Here is a 22,530-nt window from a genome sequence, read left to right as displayed (position 1 = left end):
CCTGACACCACATTCCGAGTGCCCTCACCTCCTCCCTGTAGGCTGTATCGTCGTTGTTGGTAATCAAGCACACTACTGTTGTGTCATCTGCAAACTTGATAATTGAGTTGGAGGCCTGCATGGCCACGCAGTCATAGGTGAACAGGGAGTATAGGAGCGGGCTGAGCACGCACCCTTGTGGGGCCCCATTGTTGAGGATCAGCGAAGTGGAGATGTTGTTTCCTACCTTCACCACCTGGCCACCTGGGGGCGGCCCGTCAGAAAGTCCAGGACGCAATTGCACAGGGCGGGATTGAGACCCAGAGCCTCAAGATTAATGATGAGCTTGGAGGGTACTATGGTGGTGAATGCTGAGCTGTAGTCAATGAACGGCATTCTTACATAGGTATTCCTCTTGTCCAGATGGGATAGGGCATTGTGCAATGTGATGGCCATTGCATCGTCTGTGGACCTGTTGGGGCAGTATGCAAACTGAAGTGGGTCTAGGGTGGCAGGTAAGGTGGAGGTGATATGATCCTTGACTAGTCTCTCAAAGCACTTCATGATGACAGAAGTGAGTGCTACGGGGCAATAGTAATTTAGTTCAGTTATCTTTGCCTTCTTCGGTACAGGAACAATGGTGGCCATCTTGAAGCATGTGAGGACAGCAGACTGGGATAGGGAGTGATTGAATATGTCGATAAACACATCAGCCAGCTGGTCTGCGCATGCTCAAAGGACGCGGCTAGGGTAACATGTTTAAATGTCTTACTCACGTCTGCCACGGAGAAGGAGAGGGGCCCGCAGTCCTTGGTAGCGGGCCGCGTCGGTTGCACGGTATTATCCTCAAAGCGGGCAAAGAAGGTGTTTAGTTTGTCTGGAAGCAAGACGTCTGTCTCCGTGACATGGCATGGTTTTCTTTTTGTAGTCTGTAATTGCCTGCAGACCCTGCCACATAAGTCGTGTCTGAGCCGTTGAATTGCGACTACACTTTGTCTCTATACCGACGTACATAGACTTTGTCTATATACGGTCCTTAGCTTAATGATGAGCTTTGAGGGCACTATGGTGTTGAACGCTGAGCTGTAGTCAATGAATAGCATTCTCACATAGGTGTTCCTTTTGTCCAGGTGGGAAAGGGCGGTGTAGAGTGCAATGGAGATTGCATCATCTGTGGATCTGTTGGGCCGGTATGCAAATTGGAGTGGGTCTAGAGTTTCTGGGATAATGTTGTTGATGTGGGCCTTGACCAGCCTTTCAAAGCACTTCATGGCTACAGACGTGAGTGCTACGAGGTCGGTAGTCATTTAGACAGGTCACCTTAGTGTTCTTGGACAGAGGGACTGTGGTGGTCTGCTTGAAACATGTTGGTATTACAGACTCAGTCAGGGACAGGTTGAAAACGTGAGTGAAGACACTTCCCAGTTGGTCAGCGCATGCTCGGAGAACAAGTCCTGGTAATCCGTGAATGTTGACCTGTTTGAAGGTCTTAGTGCATCCCAAGTGGCGTTTTGTGTGTGTGCGTGTGCATGTGCGTGCGTGCATGTGTGTGCGTGCATGTCTGTGGGATTCTAAAATGGAAGCATCTTCTCATACTCCTTCAGCACATCCGTTTCCAATCCAATTTCAGCGTTGGGAAGTGAGCTGGATAATGACCTGAGCCGAGATCGGGGCTGCTGTGATAGTTTCCGGGTTAGCCCAGGAGGATTTGGGGGTTCTCTCTCCCTCTCTCCTCTCCCTCTCATGTGAGAAAGCCCTAACATTTCCATATCGAGTAACAGGGCAGAAACTGGACATCCGATGCCTGCTGGTAAACTCTCTTCTGTAGAGAATTCATCCCATCGTCTGTCTATATGCTGTACTTAGCAATGTTACTGTGTCGAACAGAACATCATACAGTGTGTTGTACAGATCATTACAACGTATTTCAGTGTAGCAGGAAAAGGAAACAGCTTTGTGCATCCCAAGTGGGTTGTTCTGCTCTGAGGCTTATGAAACGGACCATAAAAATGGACAAGGTATGAAATAAAAAAAACGGCTTGTAAAACGTTACTATATAATTCAATAAAAGGGTAAAGGGAATAAGTGCGTTAGTGAGTTATTGTTTATTACTGTAATCCCCTTTATCTGCCATCGCCACGCAGAACTGATCTTCTCTTTCCTCATCCCTTGTTGTCCGTTAAACCTTGATAAGCCCACTGCAATATTACATATGCAGAGATAACAAAGCTTATACAGTCTATTGTTTTATAGTCTACACGTTGGCACCACATATAGGACAATCTGCTACAGTATGGGTATGGTTTATAAATCCGTTTACAGTCGACAGTTTATTGTGGACCATGGACCGTTTACTCACAAACATTGCTGCCCACTGACTCTCTCAAATTACACTCATGACTATTTGCTCTAGGTCGCCTAAGGGGAGATAGAGGATGTGACCTCATGAAGGGATGTATTTTTAGTCTCTCCATGAAATGTCTAATCAAGCACAGCTCTCTTTAGACTGCCTAGGGCCCAGCTGTGTGCTGTAAGTTAGCTCCGCTGATCAGCACTTTTTGAGCATGCATCTGCTGTTAATGTTTGGATGTGGGTTTGGAATAGGGTGTGGGTGTGTGATAGAACATAATTGGGGATGGATGGGGAGTTTCGAGTCGACCCCTGTCCCCCTGATTGGAGGGGGGGATTCTGGGATGAAAGCCTTGACAACCGGCAGGGAGTATTATGTCATTCCGTGGGCGGCGACTTGTATTCCTATTCCTTGTTCCGGGCCAATAAAAATCAGCGCTCCAAGGAATACATCTGGAGGTTCCAGTTCCAGTATGGAATCGGATATGGCAGGCAGCTCTACGGACTCGATATACATTTACATCCACACACAGTGAATGAATGGGAATAGTCCCAATTGAATGAATAAGTCAATGGGAGAGGTTTCAATTGACATTCAATCGAGGCATTATGTTACGGTATGGTTTCCATTGTTGTCCATGTTTAATGTACAGCATCCTCTGCCTACATACTTTACAGCTAACACTTGACTGGACCCACAGGAGTCAGCTTATGTTTCCTCAGCCCCGTCTTCATTGTGTATTAAAACGGATAGTACAACCTACACAGACATCCAATTACTTTACTTAGAGATTGATGAGGAGGGCCTATAGATAAATAGGCACATCTATGAGTAGAGATGACTTTGTAGCTTAATTATATAACCATCAAACAGTGACAAAGCAAGTAGATGAATTGCTGACAACGTAAGGAAGTGAGCGCAGCAGAAGTTGAAGCCACTCCATGCCAACAAATGGAAGAGAGTCTGGCTGAGACGGAATCCATCTCATTAGAGAGCAGAGCAGTGTGCTGCTGACGTATCTGAATCCTGTCACTGGTCGGAAGGGTCAAACACTAGCCAACTGATTCAGTATCAGTTTTATCACATCAGTCTTTCTCAGCCTGAACTGAGTTAGTGACCATCATCTGCTTAGGAGGGTGAAATGCCAGACATTGAAAAGTTTGTCGGCTCCATATGTTGGAATGGACCAGCAGCACCTCTGCCAGATGACTGATTTAGGATAAGTTTCATCCAATTATCAAGGCACACCTCACCGCTAGCCTGAACTGATTTGATGACCAGAGAGAGCTACCTGGGAGGGTCAAATGTCAGATGCTGATATAGGATCAGTTTTAACATGGCCCACCACCCTCTTGACTTTTTCCACATTTACTCTAAATTTTATTTAAAATGTATTCTTCATCAATCTACAGTACACACAATACCCCATAATGACAGAGCAAAAACAGGTTTTTAGAAATATTTACAAATGTATTACAAATAAAAAAACTGAAAACACATTTACATAAGTATTCAGACCCTTTACTCTGTACTTTATTGAAGCACCTTCGGCAGCGATTACTGCCTCGAGTCTTCTTGGGTATGACACTACAAGCTTGGCACACCTGCAGTTTCTCAAATTCTTCCCTGCAGATCCTCTCAAGCTCTGTTAGTGTCACGCCCTGACCTTAGAGAGCCTTTTTATGTCTCTATTTGGTTTGGTCAGGGTGTGATTGGTCTTTTGTTGTTTGGTTTTAATAAAGAAGCATGAACACGTACCACGCTGCACCTTGGTCTCATCCTTCCGACTAGCGTTACAGAACATCCCACCACAAACGGACAAAGCAGCGTGGTAAGGAGGACTGGACATGGGAGGACATCCTGGATGGCAAAGGATCCTGGACGTGGGAGGAGATCCTAGTCGGAAGGGAACAGGTGGAAGCAGCTAGGAAGGCGGAGGCAGCTAGAAAGGGGGCCCAGCGTTACGAGGGGACACGGCTAGCACGGAAGCCCAAGAAGCCACTCCCCCAAAATTTGGGGGAGGGGGGGGAACACGAGGAGATTGGCTGAGTCAGGTTGGAGACCTGAGCCAACTCCTCATGCTTACCGTGGGGAGAGTGTGACTAGTCAGGCCCCATGTTATGCGGCTCTGCGCAGTGTGTCTCCAGTGCGCACTCATAGCCCGGTGCGCTATATTCCAGCTCCCCGCATCGGCCGGGCTAGAGTGGGCATCCAGACAGGACGGATGGTGCCGGCTCAGCGCATCTGGCCTCCAGTGCGTCTCTTCGGTCCAGGATATCCTGCGCCGGATCTGCGCACTGTGTCTCCGGTGCGTGTCCACAGCCCAGTACGTCCTGTGCCAGCACCTCGCAGTTGCCGGGCTAGGGTGAGCATCCAGCCAGGAAGGGTGGTGCCAGCTCTACGCTCCAGACCTCCAGTGCGCCTCCTCGGCACAGTATATCCTGCGCCGGCTCTATGCACAGTGTCTCCGGTGTGCTCTCACAGCCCAGTGCGTCCTGTGCTAACGCCCCGCAGTTGCCGGGCTAGGGTGAGCATCCAGCCAGGACGGGCTGTGCCAGCTCTGCTCTCATGACCTCCAGTGATGATCCATGAGGTGGAGCAGGGTCTACGTCCCGCACCAGAGCCGCCACCGCGGATAGATGCCCACACAGAACCTCCCCTATAGGTTCAGGTTTTGCGGCCGGAGTCCGCACCTTTGGGGGGGGTACTGTCACGCCCTGACCGTAGAGAGCCTTTTTATGTCTCTATTTGGTTTGGTCAGGGTGTGATTTGGGTGGGCATTCTATGTTCTTTATTTCTATGATTTGTGTTTCTATGTTTTGGCCGGGTATGGTTCTCAATCAGGGACAGCTGTCTATCGTTGTCTCTGATTGGGAATCATACTTCGGCAGCATGTTTTGCCACCTTAGGTTGTGGGATGTTGTTTTTTGTTAGCTCTGTGTAGCCTTCAAGACATGAAGTTCGTTGTTCTTTTGTTGTTTTGTTTGGTGTTCGGTTTTAATAAAGAAGCATGAACACGTACCACGCTGCACCTTGGTCTCATCCTTCCGACGAGCGTTACAGTCAGGTTGAATGGGGAGCGTTGCTGCACAGCTATTTTCAGGTCTCTCCAGAGATGTTCGATCGGGTTCAAGTCCGGGCTCTGGCTGGCCACTCAATGACATTTAGTTGTTCCGAAGCCACTCCTGCGTTGTCTTGGCTGTGTGCTTAGGGTTGTTGTCTTGTTGGAAGGTGAACTTTCGCCCCAGTCGGAGGTCCTGAGAGCTCTGGAGCAGGTTTTCATTAATGATCTCTGTACTTTGCTTCGTTCATCTTTGCCTCAATCCTGACTAGTCTCCCAGTCCCTGCCTCTGAAAAACATCCCCACAGCATGATGCTGCCTTCACCATGCTTCACCGTAGGGATGTTCCCAAGTTTCCTCCAGATGTGATGCTTGGCATTCAGTTCAATCTTGGTTTCTTCAGACCAGAGAATCTTGTTTCTCATGGTCTGAGTCTTTAGGTGCCTTTTGGCATGCTCCATGCGGGCTGTCATGTGCCTTTCACGGAGGAATGGCTTCTGTCTGGCCACTCTACCATAAAGGCCTGATTGGTGGAGTGCCGCAGAGATGGTTGTCCTTCTGGAAGGTTCTCCCATGTCCACAAGAGCATCAGGTTCTTTTGTCAACTTCTTCCATTTATGAATGATGGAGGCTACTGTGTTCTTGATTATCTTCAATGCTGTAGAAATGTTTTGGTACCCTTTCCCTAGATCTGTGCCTCAACACAATCCTGTCTTGGAGCTCTACAGACAATTTCTTCGACCTCATGGCTTGGTTTTTGCTTTGACATGCGTTGTCAACTGTGGGACCTTATATAGACAGGTGTGTGCCTTTCCAAATCAATCCAAATCCAAATCAATGTCTTAATCAATTGAATTTACCACAAGTGGACACCATTCAAGTTGTAGAAACATCTCAAGGATGATCAATGGAAACCTGAGCTCAATTTCGAGTCTCATAGCAAAGGGTCTCAATACTTACGTAAATAAGGTATTTCTGTTTTTTTTATTTAATACATTTGCAAAAACTTCTAAAAACGTTCACTTTGTCATTATGGGATATTGTGTGTAGATTGCTGAGTTTTTTTGTTATTTAATCCATACTTTCCTAAGGCACTGTATATAACTGCCATAACTATTGTTTAAAAGCATGTTTGAGCTAAATCCCTTGTCCTTTGTACAAATAAACTCACATATTTGGGTGGCAGCGAGCCTAGTGGGTAGAGCGTTGGGCCAGTAACCGAAAGGTTGCTAGATCAAATCCCTGAGCTGACAAGGTAAAAATCTGTCGTTCTGCCCCTGAACAAGGCAGTTAACCCACAATAATTGTGCATTCATTTCAGTACAAATTAAGCTCGTAACAGGGTTGACACTTAGATAACAGGGTTGACGGAACAACATATTTTACCATGTCATCTGTGTACCTTTTCAAATTAAGATATAAACATCCCCATGTAATCAGAAACATAGGTCTAAGGAACATAGATTAACGTTTAACAAGTTTGGACCACACTTGGTTCAGAATTTCAACTCAGCAGCAGTTGTTGGTGGTGTCATGATATCTGTAAATAAAGCATTCACATAGTTAAATCAGTGTTAAGTTTTGCATGAGTTTAATAACTTTAGTTCAATCGTTTCCTCCTAATCATTTAAAAAAAAAAGAAAGTTGAAGCTCATTTACTTTATTTCTAAACAAAAAAAAAACGTACAAATGATATTTGGAGAACAACAAAAACAAGCAAAAATGACCCTAGCCACTATCATCTTGGCTGCTGTGGGTTCATTCACCTCAGTCGATCTACAAATACATTGCCTATTAGCTGTAGCTGTTCAGTCAGTTGTAATGATGACTCTTTTCTCAAATCACATAGCGTTCACATTTGTATTCCTAGGCATTACTAATTAAGCTCCGCACACAGAGGATTGTATTATCACATTCACGTGAAATGTTAGAATATTACTTACGATTCTGTATTAATATCAGTGATGTAGTGGTAAAAAAGGTGGGTCATGGGTAAACTATAAACTCCAGTGGGCGATCGAGGTAAGACGAACAATGTTTATAACTGTATTTTTTGCATTTTGAATGCATTTTAATTTAGGCCTATAGGGGAACGCTGTTCATATTGGGGGATATGTTCATATTGAAACATGTTTATTTTTAGTTCCTAACTTGTTTGATAAGGTTTAGTACAGGTTCTCAGGGAACGCCACATGGTGCCCCGACCCCACGTTTGGGAACCCCTGTACTATGCTGCTAGACAAGTCAGGTCCATGGGATGGTTTTAAAAATGGCCTTTTGTCTGGCATCTCGCAAACACACTGTCAGCACCGTCTCTAGTTGCCTACTTGAGCCGACTCCTAGCTGGGGTAGTTCGTTTCACGTCTCAGGCCCTCGGCCTCTGTCGCGACAGGGCGGAGTTAGCCATTTGAGAGAGAGTGGTCAATGTGCTTGTAAAAAAGGCAAATCCGTGAGGCAAATCTGGGGGACGCAGGCGGACATAACGAACAAACCACTGTTCATGATTCCAATTATTCGCAAAGAGGCAGGCGCGATTAGAACTCAGTCAGATCAAGAATATAAGCGTTCTGAGCTTTGATCCAACCTGGGGAAATGATTTAGATGTTGACCTGTAATTGACTTTCTTTATTGTGTACAACATACATTTGTTTACTTTAAAATGACCGAGGTCCGGAATTCGGGGGCCTCATATGTAGTTACGTTCCAGCCTGTGTGTCTTCTTTTCAAAGCTCTTACTCAATCAAGAGCGTGTCCTCAAATGTTATCCACCGTGTTATCCACTGCACATGTCTTTCATTTGGTTAAGATCTGTTTGTGAGCGTGGGGGTAGCACTAGGCTGTTTGGCCCTATCACCGTGTAACCTGCATCACCGTGTCTTATTTGATTATGGGATGTGTAAATGACTTACTCCTTCATCCTGTGCTCAGTGTCCAGAGACGATGGATATGAGATTGGTTATTCTGGGAGCCACCTCAGGGTATATCTGTGCCTTTTGGCCGTCTTTGGCCGACGATTTGGGAGCTGGATACACATGAGGAGCTTCCTCTGCAATCTCCGATGTGGCTTGTAAAACAACAGGCATCGGCTGCATCCCAAATGGCACCCTATTCCCTATGTAGTGCAATACTTTTGACTAGAGTCCTATGGGCCCTGTTCAAAAGTAGGGCACCATGTAGGGAATAGGGTGTCATTTGGGATGCCGCCGATGCCTGTTGTTTACAAGCCACATCGGAGATTGCAGAGTAAGCTCCTCATGTGTATCCAGCTCCCAAATCATCTCATACACCCCAAATAAAACGTCTGCTCCCAAAGACAACAGAGACCGATGATGACCAGCCATACTGTCCGTGCTGATGTTCACAGAGGCATTCAGGTCAGACAGGGGTGGCGCAAAGAACAGCTCCCTAGCAAAACAGAGACTGATGACCATCCACATCCATGATGACTACAGACAGGGACATAGGGCCATTCAAACTGTTCTCCTCGTCCCCAGGCTAATTGCGTACGGAACCGACTTGCTTCCGAGCTACAGTATGGGAGGAAGTGTCTGGTCTTGTGAGACTGGGACAGAGGTGATGCCAAGAAAACGGAGCCTGATTATAAGACCAACCATGTCCAGTCGTGTCTTAGGTATGTACTGTATTCACAGAGGTGATGCAAAGAAAACAGAGACTGAAGACCATCCATGTCCTGTCTGGTGTCCTGTCCGCAACATACTGAATGACAGGATAGACTCAGGACAGAACAAAGCTGGTGCAAAGTACAGCTCCTTCTCAAAAAAGTTGCTTCCTAAGATAACCACTCAAACTCAGGACAGAGGTGGTGGTGGTGATGATGCAAAGAAAAACGGAGACTGATGAACAACCATGTCTAGTTTGGTCTCGGGGACTTGGGAGCATTCACGCTCAGGAAAGAGATGAGCTGGTGCAAAGAGAATGACTCGTTCAGAGGAAGGGCCATGGTGTCCAAGTGGGTGCGGTGTACAGACCACTTAATATGTTTAATAAGAGGTCTCTATAAAAGGCTTGTTTGATAGAATGTGCGCCACCAAAGTAGATGAAGCACTGGAACTGGAGAGTGGCCTGGAAATGGGAACACTTACAGTACATACCGTGATCTTTGTAAGGAAGGCCTGTGGCTAACTGGTTGCACATGAACCATTCATATGAACCATTTCTGCTCTGCTCTCTGACACACACGACAGTAGAGTGCAGTACAGTACACTGATCCCTCTGTTTGCTTCTGTTTGTCTGTTACAAATACATCATGGACTAACCCAGCAAACCATAATTGGTTCTGTGAATGTTCCCAGCACATTCATTGGGTTGCCCCAAAAGTTCTAATAACATAAAGACGGTCCAGTTGTGCTGGTGATTATATAATGTTTGTATAAAACATTCGCCTGATGTTGCAAGAACGTTCCCAGAACACATTTTTGTCTGTTCTTTAAAGATTCCCAGAATATTTCAAGGTTGTGTGAACGTTAGGAGAACATTCCTGTAATGTTTTCTCAGAACCATTTCTATTGCTCCCACATTTTCTTTTGCGGCAGTATGTTCTAAAACCATTACTAGGACATTGTGTTACTACATTACCTGGAAACCTAATAAGAACCATTTGGGAAATGTTCTGTGGTGGCTGTTACAGATGTGGTGCACAACATATTAGTGAATGTTAGAACTTTCCAAGAATATTTCATTTGAAACGTTTTCTGAAAAAAATAACATTTTGTTATGAAAAACATTATTTTAATGTTTTGGGATGTTATCTTAATGTTAGATAAAACCCTAACTAGAACGTAATGGGAATTTCAACTAATGTCCAGGGAATGTTCCGGGTTTGCTGGGAAGGCTTCCTGCATGAATCTGTGTCTAACTCCAAGCGTAGTATAAAGTGAATATTAACTTTCACAGTTGATCTCCATATACTGTAGGATACTACAGTATGTTATTGGTATGTTTGGCTGTGGGATCTTCAATCATACTCATTAGAGGACAAGTGTCCTCTGTGTGTTACTGTGTTTGGTCTTTGTGTTTTGTCACCCCTACTACCCTGTTTCTTGGCCCATGTTGCAGTGATCTGCTAATCCTAAAGTCTCCCTCACGAATCCGGGAATTTAATACAACACTCTGTGAAATTCCCCAAATGAAAAGGCTCCTTGTTGGCGGAAGCACAATGAGATGTCGTTGAGGACTACATTTAGATATTTAGCGACTTTGTATTTTAGTTCAGGAGCTCAGTAGCAGACTGAGGATGGGGTCTGGAGAAGAAGTCATTGTGCTAGAGCAACTCGTGCCCTACGAGGTCCGGATCCCGCTGGTTTTCTGTTCTACCTGTTAATTGCGCCCACCTGGTGTCCTTGGTCTAAATCGGCCCCAATGAAAAAAATGCAGTGGAACTGGCTTCGAGATCCAGTGTTGAGTTTGAGGGTCCTAGAAAGTGAGATGTTAATGGTCAATGGAGGTAGAGGGGGTCTCTGACAGACATAATTCTCTTAGCATTCTATGATGACATTGCTCTGGCTTCTTTTACATTTACATTACATTTAAGTCATTTAGCAGACGCTCTTATCCAGAGCGACTTACAAATTGGTGCATTCACCTTATGATATCCAGTGGAACAACCACTTTACAATAGTGCATCTAACTCTTTTAAGGGGGGGGGGGGGGTTAGAAGGATTACTTTATCCTATCCTAGGTATTCCTTAAAGAGGTGGGGTTTCAGGTGTCTCCGGAAGGTGGTGATTGACTCCGCTGACCTGGCGTCGTGAGGGAGTTTGTTCCACCATTGGGGTGCCAGAGCAGCGAACAGTTTTGACTGGGCTGAGCGGGAACTGTACTTCCTCAGAGGTAGGGAGGCGAGCAGGCCAGAGGTGGATGAACGCAGTGCCCTTGTTTGGGTGTAGGGCCTGATCAGAGCCTGAAGGTACGGAGGTGCCGTTCCCCTCACAGCTCCGTAGGCAAGCACCATGGTATTGTAACGGATGCGAGCTTCAACTGGAAGCCAGTGGAGAGAGCGGAGGAGCGGGGTGACGTGAGAGAACTTGGGAAAGTTGAACACCAGACGGGCTGCGGCGTTCTGGATGAGTTGTAGGGGTTTAATGGCACAGGCAGGGAGCCCAGCCAACAGCGAGTTGCAGTAATCCAGACGGGAGATGACAAGTGCCTGGATTAGGACCTGCGCCGCTTCCTGCGTGAGGCAGGGTCGTACTCTGCGAATGTTGTAGAGCATGAACCTACAGGAACGGGTCACCGCCTTGATGTTAGTTGAGAACGACAGGGTGTTGTCCAGGATCACGCCAAGGTTCTTAGCACTCTGGGAGGAGGACACAATGGAGTTGTCAACCGTGATGGCGAGATCATGGAACGGGCAGTCCTTCCCCGGGAGGAAGAGCAGCTCCGTCTTGCCGAGGTTCAGCTTGAGGTGGTGATCCGTCATCCACACTGATATGTCTGCCAGACATGCAGAGATGCGATTCACCACCTGGTTATCAGAGGGGGGAAAGGAGAAGATTAATTGTGTGTCGTCTGCATAGCAATGATAGGAGAGACCATGTGAGGATATGACAGAGCCAAGTGACTTGGTGTATAGCGAGAATAGGAGAGGGCCTAGAACAGAGCCCTGGGGGACACCAGTGGTGAGAGCACGTGGTGCGGAGACAGATTCTCGCCACGCCACCTGGTAGGAGCGACCTGTCAGGTAGGACGCAATCCAAGCGTGGGCCGCGCCGGAGATGCCCAGCTCGGAGAGGGTGGAGAGGAGGATCTGATGGTTCACAGTATCAAAGGCAGCCGATAGGTCTAGAAGGATGAGAGCAGAGGACACTGGAATGGCAATCTCTGTACAGTAGATATGGTTACAATTTCCATATTTGACTCCCATCCCCATCCCCCATCCCCTTTGTATTCTATACAATTCAATGCACAATGCTTTATTTGCATGACAAGCAGTACATGCGTATCGCCATAGCAACAATATACAAGAAAAAGAAAATCGAAAATGTTTTGATAAACCCACGGAATATGTTTTATAAAACAAATTGTGCTGAAAGTGGGAGAAGTAAACAGTTCATCATCCTGTATTTGTGCAACTGGCTTTTTATTGCTTGTTTGTTTCCTGAAACATATTGTATAACTATTTATGCATATCATTTTTTTCTGCTTGCCAATAACTTCTCTGTAAACATGAAGGAAGTTCATTGACACTGCAATATTTTTACAAAACGACACAATTTGTTAACATGATTCTTGTTAAAAGCTTATAGCTCTTTTCTCCAATGATTTTTTTTTGTTGATTGCTCTGTAGTAACAAAAGTTTTATTTTCTTGCAGCGTTGCTACCGTGTGTGTTCTCGTTTAACGTGGATGACAAGAATGGGCTGAATTTCAATGGTCCGCTGGAGGACATGTTTGGATACTCAGTCCAGCAGTTTGAGAACAGTGAAGGGAAATGGTAAGTCAACTCGTGTTATCATCCACCAGCCCTGGGTTCACATAGTGATAGTTTCCTTTCAAATACTTAAGCTGCCCTTGATTTAGCTTGGTTCCATGGAACCAATGGAATAGTCCCAAAAGTGTAAAAAGCAAACCCCACCCATCTGGCACTCCAGGCAGGCTCAATGAAATGCTCAAAGTATTTAAGGGGCAATCAGTTGCTACATCCATTTTTTGACTTTTAATGGCATGTAATTCAAATTCCAATTATCTTCAATGCTTTTCAATTAGTAGCATTTCAAATTGTAATTTGGTTTACTTTCTGAATTGACTGGAATGTAAATGGAATTGACCCCAACTCTGACAGTAGTTTGGTTTCCTGTTAACTAGACAATTTCAACATTGAGATATCTTGCAATACTGACTGCTATCATTACATGACTCATGTGTCCCTCCCTGTAACATTGACTGTTTCTACTATTTTCAAACAAACAAAAAATTGTTATTTGTAAGGCACATGGTTTTTCCATAGAGGGTTCTAGCTAGAACCATATACAGGCGGTTCTTTGAAGAACCCTACATATGTGGTTCTATGTAGAACCCTCTGCAAAGGGTTCTACCCAGCACCAAAAAGGGTTCCCCAATGGGGAACAAACTGAAGAACCCTGTATGGTTCTACTTAGCACCTTTTTTTTCTAAGAGTGTAGTCCTGTGGTCAAGACACTGGCTCAAATAAAGAGTCCCTCCCTCCATCCCTCCAAGTGTATCAGTTAGGCCTGCAGCTTAACACCGTGGGTCTCATAAAGAGCCCCCCCCCCCCCCCTCCCTCCGCCTGTTAAGTGGAACCAACCATCCAGAGTATGCACCCAGTCTGCCAGTAAAGGCACCGTGAAACCACGCGTCTGTGGCCCCTCTCTTAATTGGTGAAGGAGCACATTTTTACATGCTAGTAAACTCAGTCTGCCTCCCTTTAGAGAAAGGTACAGTCCCCCTCAGACAGAGAGACAGCCGGTCCCTATACTACGCCACTAGAGGCTCATACAGTGTGATCCCGGCCCCTAAATAACTAGCTCACTATCCCCCTTTTTTTTAACATGCTAGTAAACTACATCTGCCTCATTTAGAGAAATGAACAGTCCCCCTCAGACAGAGACAGCCGGTCTGTATAGTTCTCTACAGGAGTCCCTTACAGTGTGACCCCGGCCCCTAACCAACTAGCTCACTAGCCCCGTACATTCAGCTGGAATGGGCTTGTTAAGCTCATATGGGATCAGTTACAGTGATTTAGTCCTTCTCAATCAGCAGGAGCAACTGATGAGGAACGATGAACGATCCCACAGCTTTCTCGTGTAGAGAATGCTCCTATAGGCCCAGCTACTCTCACTTATATCCAATTGAAGGCTCTCATTTAGAGTGAGTGCTGTTGCTGAAAGGGAGCCAGGCCAGTGTGGATCAGGCACAGATGTCTGTTCTCTGTGCAGTGTGTCACTTAGCTGCGAGATGATGACTGCTATCTCTCCCTCGGATGGCTGTGATTCCAGAGAGCCAATTGTGTTCCCGCTGGTTTCACCCTCTTTAGTTGATCAGCGGTCGTTAGCAGAGTGGAATGTTAATTAGGCGAACTGTTTACGTGCTAGCCGATAACTAGCTCAGTTTAGCATTATATCGTACCCACAAGATTTCGGCTGAGAGAGAACCAGCACTGGACCACACATATTACACTCACAACAACAGAGCCCAGCTAACCGGTTGTATTCCGATGTAAAGCATGAGTTACTCACTCAGAAATACGTAAACAATGTTATGACGAGTAAACATAGTAGGGGTAAGTGCTAAATTGGGTACTTTCCACTGCAGAACAAGCATTTTAGATCATTTTTGTTATACAATTAAATTGCCTTTTTCGTGGGAAAACACCAAAACACCCAACGCTAGGTCATTGAGAGGAACTCTAGTTGTTGCTTCTTTGTTTATGGTGGGTGGGTATGGAATACTGACCTCTTCCCCTGTTTCTGTCTCTAAAGGGTACTTATCGGTTCTCCCCTGGCCGGCCAGCCAGCCAAGCGGACTGGAGATGTCTACAAATGCCCTGTGAATCGAGGACCAAACCCTAAATGTATCAAACTGGGGCTGCCTGGTGAGCACTCGTTTGTAGTGTGTCTATGTGTTTGCATATGTGGGTGCATGTGATTGTTATTGATACTCCCTCTATTAGCTGCGTCTGAGTTGAGGTTTTAGCCCCTAACACACAGCCTCGCATCGTCCAGAGTGCTGGTCTGGGACTCCCTGCCTTGTGTGCTGGACAGGATGTGAGCCAAAGCAGCAGCACAGGAAGACACTACATAAACAGGATTTTAATGTCTCATCTCATTCACTCATAATTATATCATGCTAACCAGATAACCAACATGTCTCCTCTGCTGCATGCGCTTCATTCACCATGCCTCAGGGCTTCTGATGACGCTGACTCGATACTGAACAGGGCTGGGGTCAATTCCATTTCAATCAAGTTGATTAAGGAAGTGAACTGAATTGACTGAATTGAAATGGAATTCACCCCCAACCCTGATACTGACTCACTTCCAAACGGCAGGGTTGAGATTAATTAGGATTACTAAATCAATTTAGTGGAACTAAATCAATTCATTTTTGGGGATATATTAAAATTCTGCAACACATTTTGTTGACATTATCTGTTGTTTCGTTAAGTATCTTGACGTTTATACCTATTGTTTATCTATTTTTTATACAGTTTATCTTTTGTAATGTTCTCTGGTAAAATTGTAAGAATATTTAATCCCGCCGTACAATCTGGTCATGTACAGTGTGAGCTTGACAATGACTGTATTATCCTACAGCTTGACAGGGCCGTGCGTGGTTCTGGGGTCACTGGACGTGACGTGAATTATGAGGACATTTTGAGAGTAGCCGACACGATTCCCCATAAGACGTCTTTGAAAAACGCTTCTAGACAGAGAACACATTTAATTATACATAGAATGCCATTTAGCAGACACTTTTAGCCAAAGAGACTTACGACAGTGTATTCACATACATTTGAGTATTTGTGACCCCCAGTGGGAATTGAACCCACAACCCCGGTGTAACTAGAGCCATTCTCTTACAACCACACAGGACAAATTCAGCACACACTGCTAACTACGCTACTACGTTATGCTGGAAAACAAACGATACGTGTATGCTTTTATCGGTAAAGACTGTCGAAATAGCCTATGCATAATTATCTGAGGTAGATAACTATCCTATAAATAGCTACATGTCAGTAATGCACATCGTTATAAGTGAGGTCCGGAGAGTTCCATGGTTCTGGAAGGGTAGTCTGCCTTTCTGCCTATGGGAAAATGGACAGAGGAATTTGACCAGCTGTTCTTTCTCTTCAAGGACTCCTTCTTTCTTTCACTGACTTTATTTATTCATTCCATTTTTTCCCCCAGAAAACACAACAATACCGAACTTACACGAAGTCAAGGAAAACATGACCATGGGAACGACGTTGGTTACCAACCCTCAAGGAGGCTTTCTGGTAAGAGGCCATGTGGAAATCTAGATGTCAGCCCTGGACTGCAAGAGCCAGTACAGTTGTTACTATATGTAGAGCTGACATATTTATTTATTTATTTTTATTTATTTTACCAGGTAAGTTGACTGAGAACACGTTCTCATTTGCAGCAACAACCTGGGGAATAGTTACAGGGGAGAGGAGGGGGATGAATGAGCCAATTGTAAACTGGGGATTATTAGGTGACCATGATGGTTTGAGGGCCAGATTGGGAATTTAGCCAGGACACCGGGGTTAACACCCCTACTCTTACGATAAGTGCCATGGGATCTTTAATGACCTCAGAGAGTCAGGACACCCGTTTAACGTCCCATCCGAAAGACGGCACCCTACACAGGGCAGTGTCCCCAATCACTGCCCTGGGGCATTGGGATATTTTTTAGACCAGAGGAAAGAGTGCCTCCTACTGGCCCTCCAACACCACTTCCAGCAGCATCTGGTCTCCCATCCAGGGACTGACCAGGACCAACCCTGCTTAGCTTCAGAAGCAAGCCAGCAGTGGTATGCAGGGTGGTATGCTGCTGATATATATCACACACGCACGCCAGAGGAGGCTGCTGAGGGGAGGATGGCTCATAATAATGGCTGGAAAGGATTGAATGGAATGGCATCAAACACATGGAACCCATTGCACTTATTCCACTCCAGCCATTACCACAAGCCCGTCCTCCCCAATTAAGGTGCCACCAACCTCCTGTGACGCACGCGCCCGCTCTCTCCATTACACTCGCTCTCTCTCTCTCTCTGTCTGTCTAGAAGAATGGGTCTGAGTATTTATAATGATGACATAAGATATACATTACAAAGCCCGGATCTGACCAGAACTTTCCCCCTCTGCCTCTTCACTGGGCTTGTACCTCACTGCTCACAACTGACTGTTGACTAGAGAGTCCTAGCCTATCAGATCCTGTGCTTCGGAGAGTCAGTCACTTTGAGTCCAGGTTAAGCCAGTGTGCATGTGTGTGTAGCGTTCATGGGTCTCATGATTAGGTAACGTTAGCGCTGCGTGACCTTATTTCAGATTCCGCCGTGACGCGTGCGCGCGCGTGTGTGTGTGTGTGTGTGTGTGTGTGTGTGTGTGTGTGTGTGTGTGTGTGTGTGTACTATTTTCGTCCAGGCTTGTGGTCCCCAGTACGGCTACATGTGTGGTCAGCAGACGTACATCTCTGGGGTCTGTACCAACGTCAGCTCAACCTTCCAGGTACTCAACTCCATCGCCCCGGCCGTGCAAGGTACAGGACAACAAAACACACACACACACACACACACACACACACACACACCGATAACTACAGTCAGACCAGAGCTGCATGATCCCTCGCCTTGGTGTTCCTTTTACATCCTACCCCAGACAGACGAGAGCAGAGGTATCTCTCTCTACATCCTCCCCCCAACCCATTCCTCTCTTCACCCCCTAACCAACCAACCCCTAGAGCCACGTGGCCCAGAGAGAAACATCGCTTGTGTACATAAGAGCATTCCACTTAGTGTAAACTACTCTCCAGTCTCTTGCTGCCATGCATGCCCAAGTTAGGACAGATTTTAGAGAGACTTGTCATCGCTGTCTTAACACTGCACATTGACAGCAAGAAGCCCCAAACAGATATAATATTTGACTAAAACATAATCATTTCAAACCTTGTGTACGACGATCACATTACACTATGTCTCTCTATTATAATACTTTGGAACAGATTTCCAGAAGTACAATCACTTGGAGCTGATTTGCTGGTGTTTTTATGGTATTTTATGTCCAACAAGAACTTGGGGGGCCAAATAAAATCACCCGCAGGCCGCCAGTTGGGGAACCCTGGTGTAGACTATTAAGCCTCAGTATAGATGAGATACAGCTTTCCACCTCTGTGTAGTCTCACTATCAGACACTGTATTGGACATGCATTGGAAGCACATTATAGTGTAGTCTGTGGCTGTGTTCCGATATCCATGCTGTACCACTTAGAATGCATGTCCAATAGAATCCATGTCCACTGCTTCATTCTCAGTAGTATTCTCAGTAGTATTCTACGGTAGTGTGGATATTGGAACGAGGCCTTTTTAACAAGACTCAAGAGGGACTAGTGTAGATGGGGGAGCTTCTCGGTGTTGTAGTGTTCCTCCCTCTCTTCACGTCTCTCCACTGCACAAACCAACTGTTTATCGCATTTATTGTATAAAAACTGTTGGCAACTGTGGCTTTAATAGTTTAAACGCTGACGTACAAAACACATGTCTGTTTTCCCAACTAAATTCTACTTTGCGTGTAATATGTGATATATTGGTTGTGCTACACAGATCATAACGGCCACATTATTTGAATCCCTCTTGTATTCCAGAGTGCGCCAAAGAGCTTGACATTGTCATGGTGCTTGACGGCTCCAATAGTATATGGCCATGGAACAGCATCATTGAGTTCCTGGTCAAGTTTCTGAAAAATATCGAAATTGGACCTAAACTGTCCCAGGTGATTTCTCCTTTCTGTATACTAGGGGAAAAATGGGTAACACTTTAGATGAAGGTACCTGCAGAAGAAACTTTTATGGTTCCAGCCAGGTGAAACGGTTTCACCGAAGGACCCTTTAAGAACACAGTGTCAACTCTGGGACATGACTGAGAGAGGGATAGACGGGAGCGATGGATCGAGAAAAGAGGAGGGATAGGGAATAGAAAGATGCCGGCAACATCAATTGCAATTCACTGTATTTTAATTATGTAACAGCACAATATTATAATAATAATATGTCATTGCCTTGCCGTTGAGTTGCATGCATATTATGATAACCTATTCATTACAGTCACAAGTCTCAGAACCACTGTTAAATCATCACTCATACTGTTATTAGTTTAACCTCCAAGAGCATTATGTGTTAAATAAAGGTTACTTAAAAAAAAAAAAAAAAAAAGTTTTATATGAATGGAGAGTCCTTTTTAAAATACCCCTGCCTCTGGAGAGGAGCTGGTTCGCAGTGGTTTAGCTTAATGGTGAAATTACAGTTTTCCTCTGTGCTGCACTGGAAAATATTGTCCGACAAAGTTCTCCCTTTATAGATCCCATATTCCATAGCCGGATAAGTACCCTGCGTGCTATATAAAGAGAATGACATCACATTCGACTCACCAGACCAAACCACACAGCCTTCCTTACCAGACTGTCTCGGAGTGTTGGAGTGTGCCACAGGATGGGACAGTTAGAAAATAGGGAACTGGAGAGAAGGGCAGAGAGAGATGAGGGTAAAGGAGGTTAAAGGGAAGAGAGCGAGTCAGATGAGGGTGAATTTGTACGTTTGAGTGAGTGTCGGTCTGTCTGAATCCTGTCTTTTTGTTCCAGGTGGGCATTGTGTCGTATGGAGAGCAAGTCATTCACAATGTGAACCTCAGCCAGTTTAAAAACACTCAATCCCTGCTGGGCAAAGTGAGGAATCTTGAACAGCAACAGGGTGTCAGGACCATGACCTTCCTGGGTATCGACACGGCAAGGTGCAGTACAAGAGTCTGGTCCTGCTCAATTTACAAATAATGTACCTCGTTTAATTGCGTTCAGTTGAATTTAGTGTTCCACTCAGTTAAGTATGTCTATTTCTTGTACAGTGTGGGAAGTGAGTGAAAATGATTTCTGATTTTCAGGAAAGAGGCCTTCACCGTGGAGCGAGGGGCGCGGCCCGGGGTCAAGAAGGTCATGATAATCGTGACGGATGGAGAGTCACATGACTCTCATAACCTCAAAAATGTCACCGCAGAATGCGAGAAAGACGACATTGAGAGGTTCGGTATTGCTGTGAGTAGAAGGCCCCCGAAACCCCGATACCTCAATATTAATACCTCAATAGCCTCACCACAGTACAAGCTGTAACATACCTTTCAGTCAGGACAAGATCACAGTCACATCCCTAACAGACTTCAAATAAACACACCAACTATTGTGGAGTTTAGATGGTTTGGTATGAGGGTTGCAAAATCCCGGGAACTTTCCAAAAAGTCAGATTTTCCAGAAATCCTGGTTAGTGGATTCTATGAATCAGGAGAGAATAAGCAATACGGGAATCCTCCAACTGGGAGTCTGCAACTGGGAATCTTCCAGCCCAGGCAGGCCAAGAGTTATTGGTTCAATTCCTGTTTCCTACATGGACCATAGTCTGTATATAGAGGACTGCTTTTCCGACTTGATATCGTCATTGCGAATCTGAATCTGTTCTAAGTTGACTTACCCGTATAAATAACGGCTGGTTAAATCAAATCAAATCAAAAAAACGACACTATTTGTTTCTCTCCAGGTGCTTGGTGATTACAACAGGAACAACCGAAGCATCACTGAGGTGAAAAAGTTCATTGAGGAGATCAAGAACATCTCCAGCGATCCTGTGGGAGATCACTTCTTCAACGTGTCCGACGAGTTTGCCTTGCTCACCATCGTAGACGCTCTGGGAAGCAGGATCTTTGCCTTGGAGGGTAGGCGGAGCTACTTTCCTCTGTTTAAATCACCAAGACATGCTTTGTGCTACTTTGATCGCGGTGGTAACAACGGCAAGTGCGGTTCTTCTCTGGAGCTGTGCTAAAGTCCATCTCTACGTAGTGAAATAAAAAGAGATGAGATTGTGTTTTATTCATCCCCAAGGGGAAGTGAGTTATCATCCGAACAGCCACACAGTCGTACAATTAGAAACAGTAAGGACATTAAAAACAGTCCGTAGACAGTTCCAATGAAAATGGATCAGTGAGAGTGATCGTATAGTAATGGATCAATGTGAACGTCCTTTCCACAGCAACGTCAGGTAACTACACCTCGTCGTTTGAGATGGAGATGTCCCAGGCAGGTTTTAGTGCCCACACCTCTAAGGTGAGTCCACATTACCTACTGTTGTTTCTTTCTACTCCTGGGACGTATTCATTACGCCGATTCTTGTTGCAAAAACGTTTCTTAAACGGAGGCAAACTGAAGGGAGGAGGGACCTACGTACATTTGTCCAATAGAAACTCTTGTTTTGCTCTGCTTGCTTCCACTTGGTTCTTAAACGGTAAACGCTTTTCGTAATAAATACACCCCTGCTTTCCTTTCCCCTTTCCTACCAACTAACTCCTTCTACCCCTGCTTTCCACTGTCCTACACTGTTAAAAGAAACAGTTTGAAAATATGCAACTAGGCTTTCCCAACACCCAAGGGCAACTAATTGCATAAATCTATCAAATGTTTTATGTTTCAAAATACTCTCTTTTAATAGTGTACTCCCACTGTCTTAGCCCACTGGGCTAAAGGGTACAGCATATTGCCGTGGGGATCGGTTTATAGGATATCACGTTTGTGAATCTGTGACTGCCCGCTGATCGGCCCCAGTCTGATACAGTACAGAACGACGGTGGGTGTTGTGTTATTCACTGGGCATAGACATCAATTCAACGTCTATTCCACGTTGGTCCAACGTTATTTCATTGAAATGAATTTCATTGAAATGACGTGGAAACAATATTGATTCGACCGGTGTGTGGCCAGTGAGATCTTTCATTCACCATCTCGTCTATCCCTGTGCTGGTTCACCATGATCCAACTAAAGTTCTGGCGACAGAGGTATCCTCTGTCCTCTCTTTCCTCTCTTCTCTCAGCCCAGAGAGACCTGTGCTGTGGGGGAGAGGAGAACTAACAAGAGAAGTCTTTTTCGTGAGAGGATGTTCACTTTGAACAAACAAAAAACTTTTTTTTCTCACAAACCTTATGTGCACTCATCAGACATTTCCCCTCTGTAGATGAGTTGGAGTGAACATGCTCTACACTCTTGCAAAAAAGGGTTCCAAAAGGGTTATTCGGTTGTCCCCATAGGAGAACCCTTTTTGGTGGAAAGGGTTCTACCTGGAACCAAAAGGGTTCTACCTAAATGTTTTGTTTCACCTCATTTTTACATTCTGTCAGAAAGAACACATGTTTAACTTAATTAAAAACATGTTTTCCCATCTGAAAAGGTAAAATTTAAAAAAAGACTATAGTAAGTGCATATTAAGTGCCAAATAAAGTAACAAGGTTGACTGTAAAAGGGTCGACAATTTCTTATTAAATCAGCCATAAATCCCCTTGTGACAGTGCTAATGGAAGCTTATTGTGTGCAACAGAGGGTGACAATTGAATGCAAGCTTCACACAAAAA

At 45.2% G+C, this 22,530-nt stretch overlaps 1 protein-coding gene across 1 annotated transcript in view; it reads left to right on the top strand.

The window, feature by feature from the left end:
- LOC139543715 (integrin alpha-1-like) overlaps positions 1–22,530 on the top strand; it is a 69,756-nt gene that overhangs the window by 23,165 nt on the left and 24,061 nt on the right. The window contains exons 2-10 of the mRNA XM_071350064.1: positions 12,722–12,842; positions 14,848–14,960; positions 16,279–16,367; positions 17,521–17,635; positions 18,737–18,864; positions 19,729–19,877; positions 20,025–20,175; positions 20,672–20,846; positions 21,161–21,234. Of these exons, the coding sequence (XP_071206165.1) occupies positions 12,722–12,842; positions 14,848–14,960; positions 16,279–16,367; positions 17,521–17,635; positions 18,737–18,864; positions 19,729–19,877; positions 20,025–20,175; positions 20,672–20,846; positions 21,161–21,234 (1,115 nt within the window). The remainder of the gene's footprint in view (positions 1–12,721; positions 12,843–14,847; positions 14,961–16,278; positions 16,368–17,520; positions 17,636–18,736; positions 18,865–19,728; positions 19,878–20,024; positions 20,176–20,671; positions 20,847–21,160; positions 21,235–22,530) is intronic.

The sequence above is a fragment of the Salvelinus alpinus genome, chromosome 18 (genome assembly GCF_045679555.1).
Source record: "Salvelinus alpinus chromosome 18, SLU_Salpinus.1, whole genome shotgun sequence".
Classification (NCBI taxonomy): Eukaryota; Metazoa; Chordata; class Actinopteri; order Salmoniformes; family Salmonidae; genus Salvelinus; species Salvelinus alpinus.
This window is presented reverse-complemented; position numbering and strand designations above follow the sequence as displayed.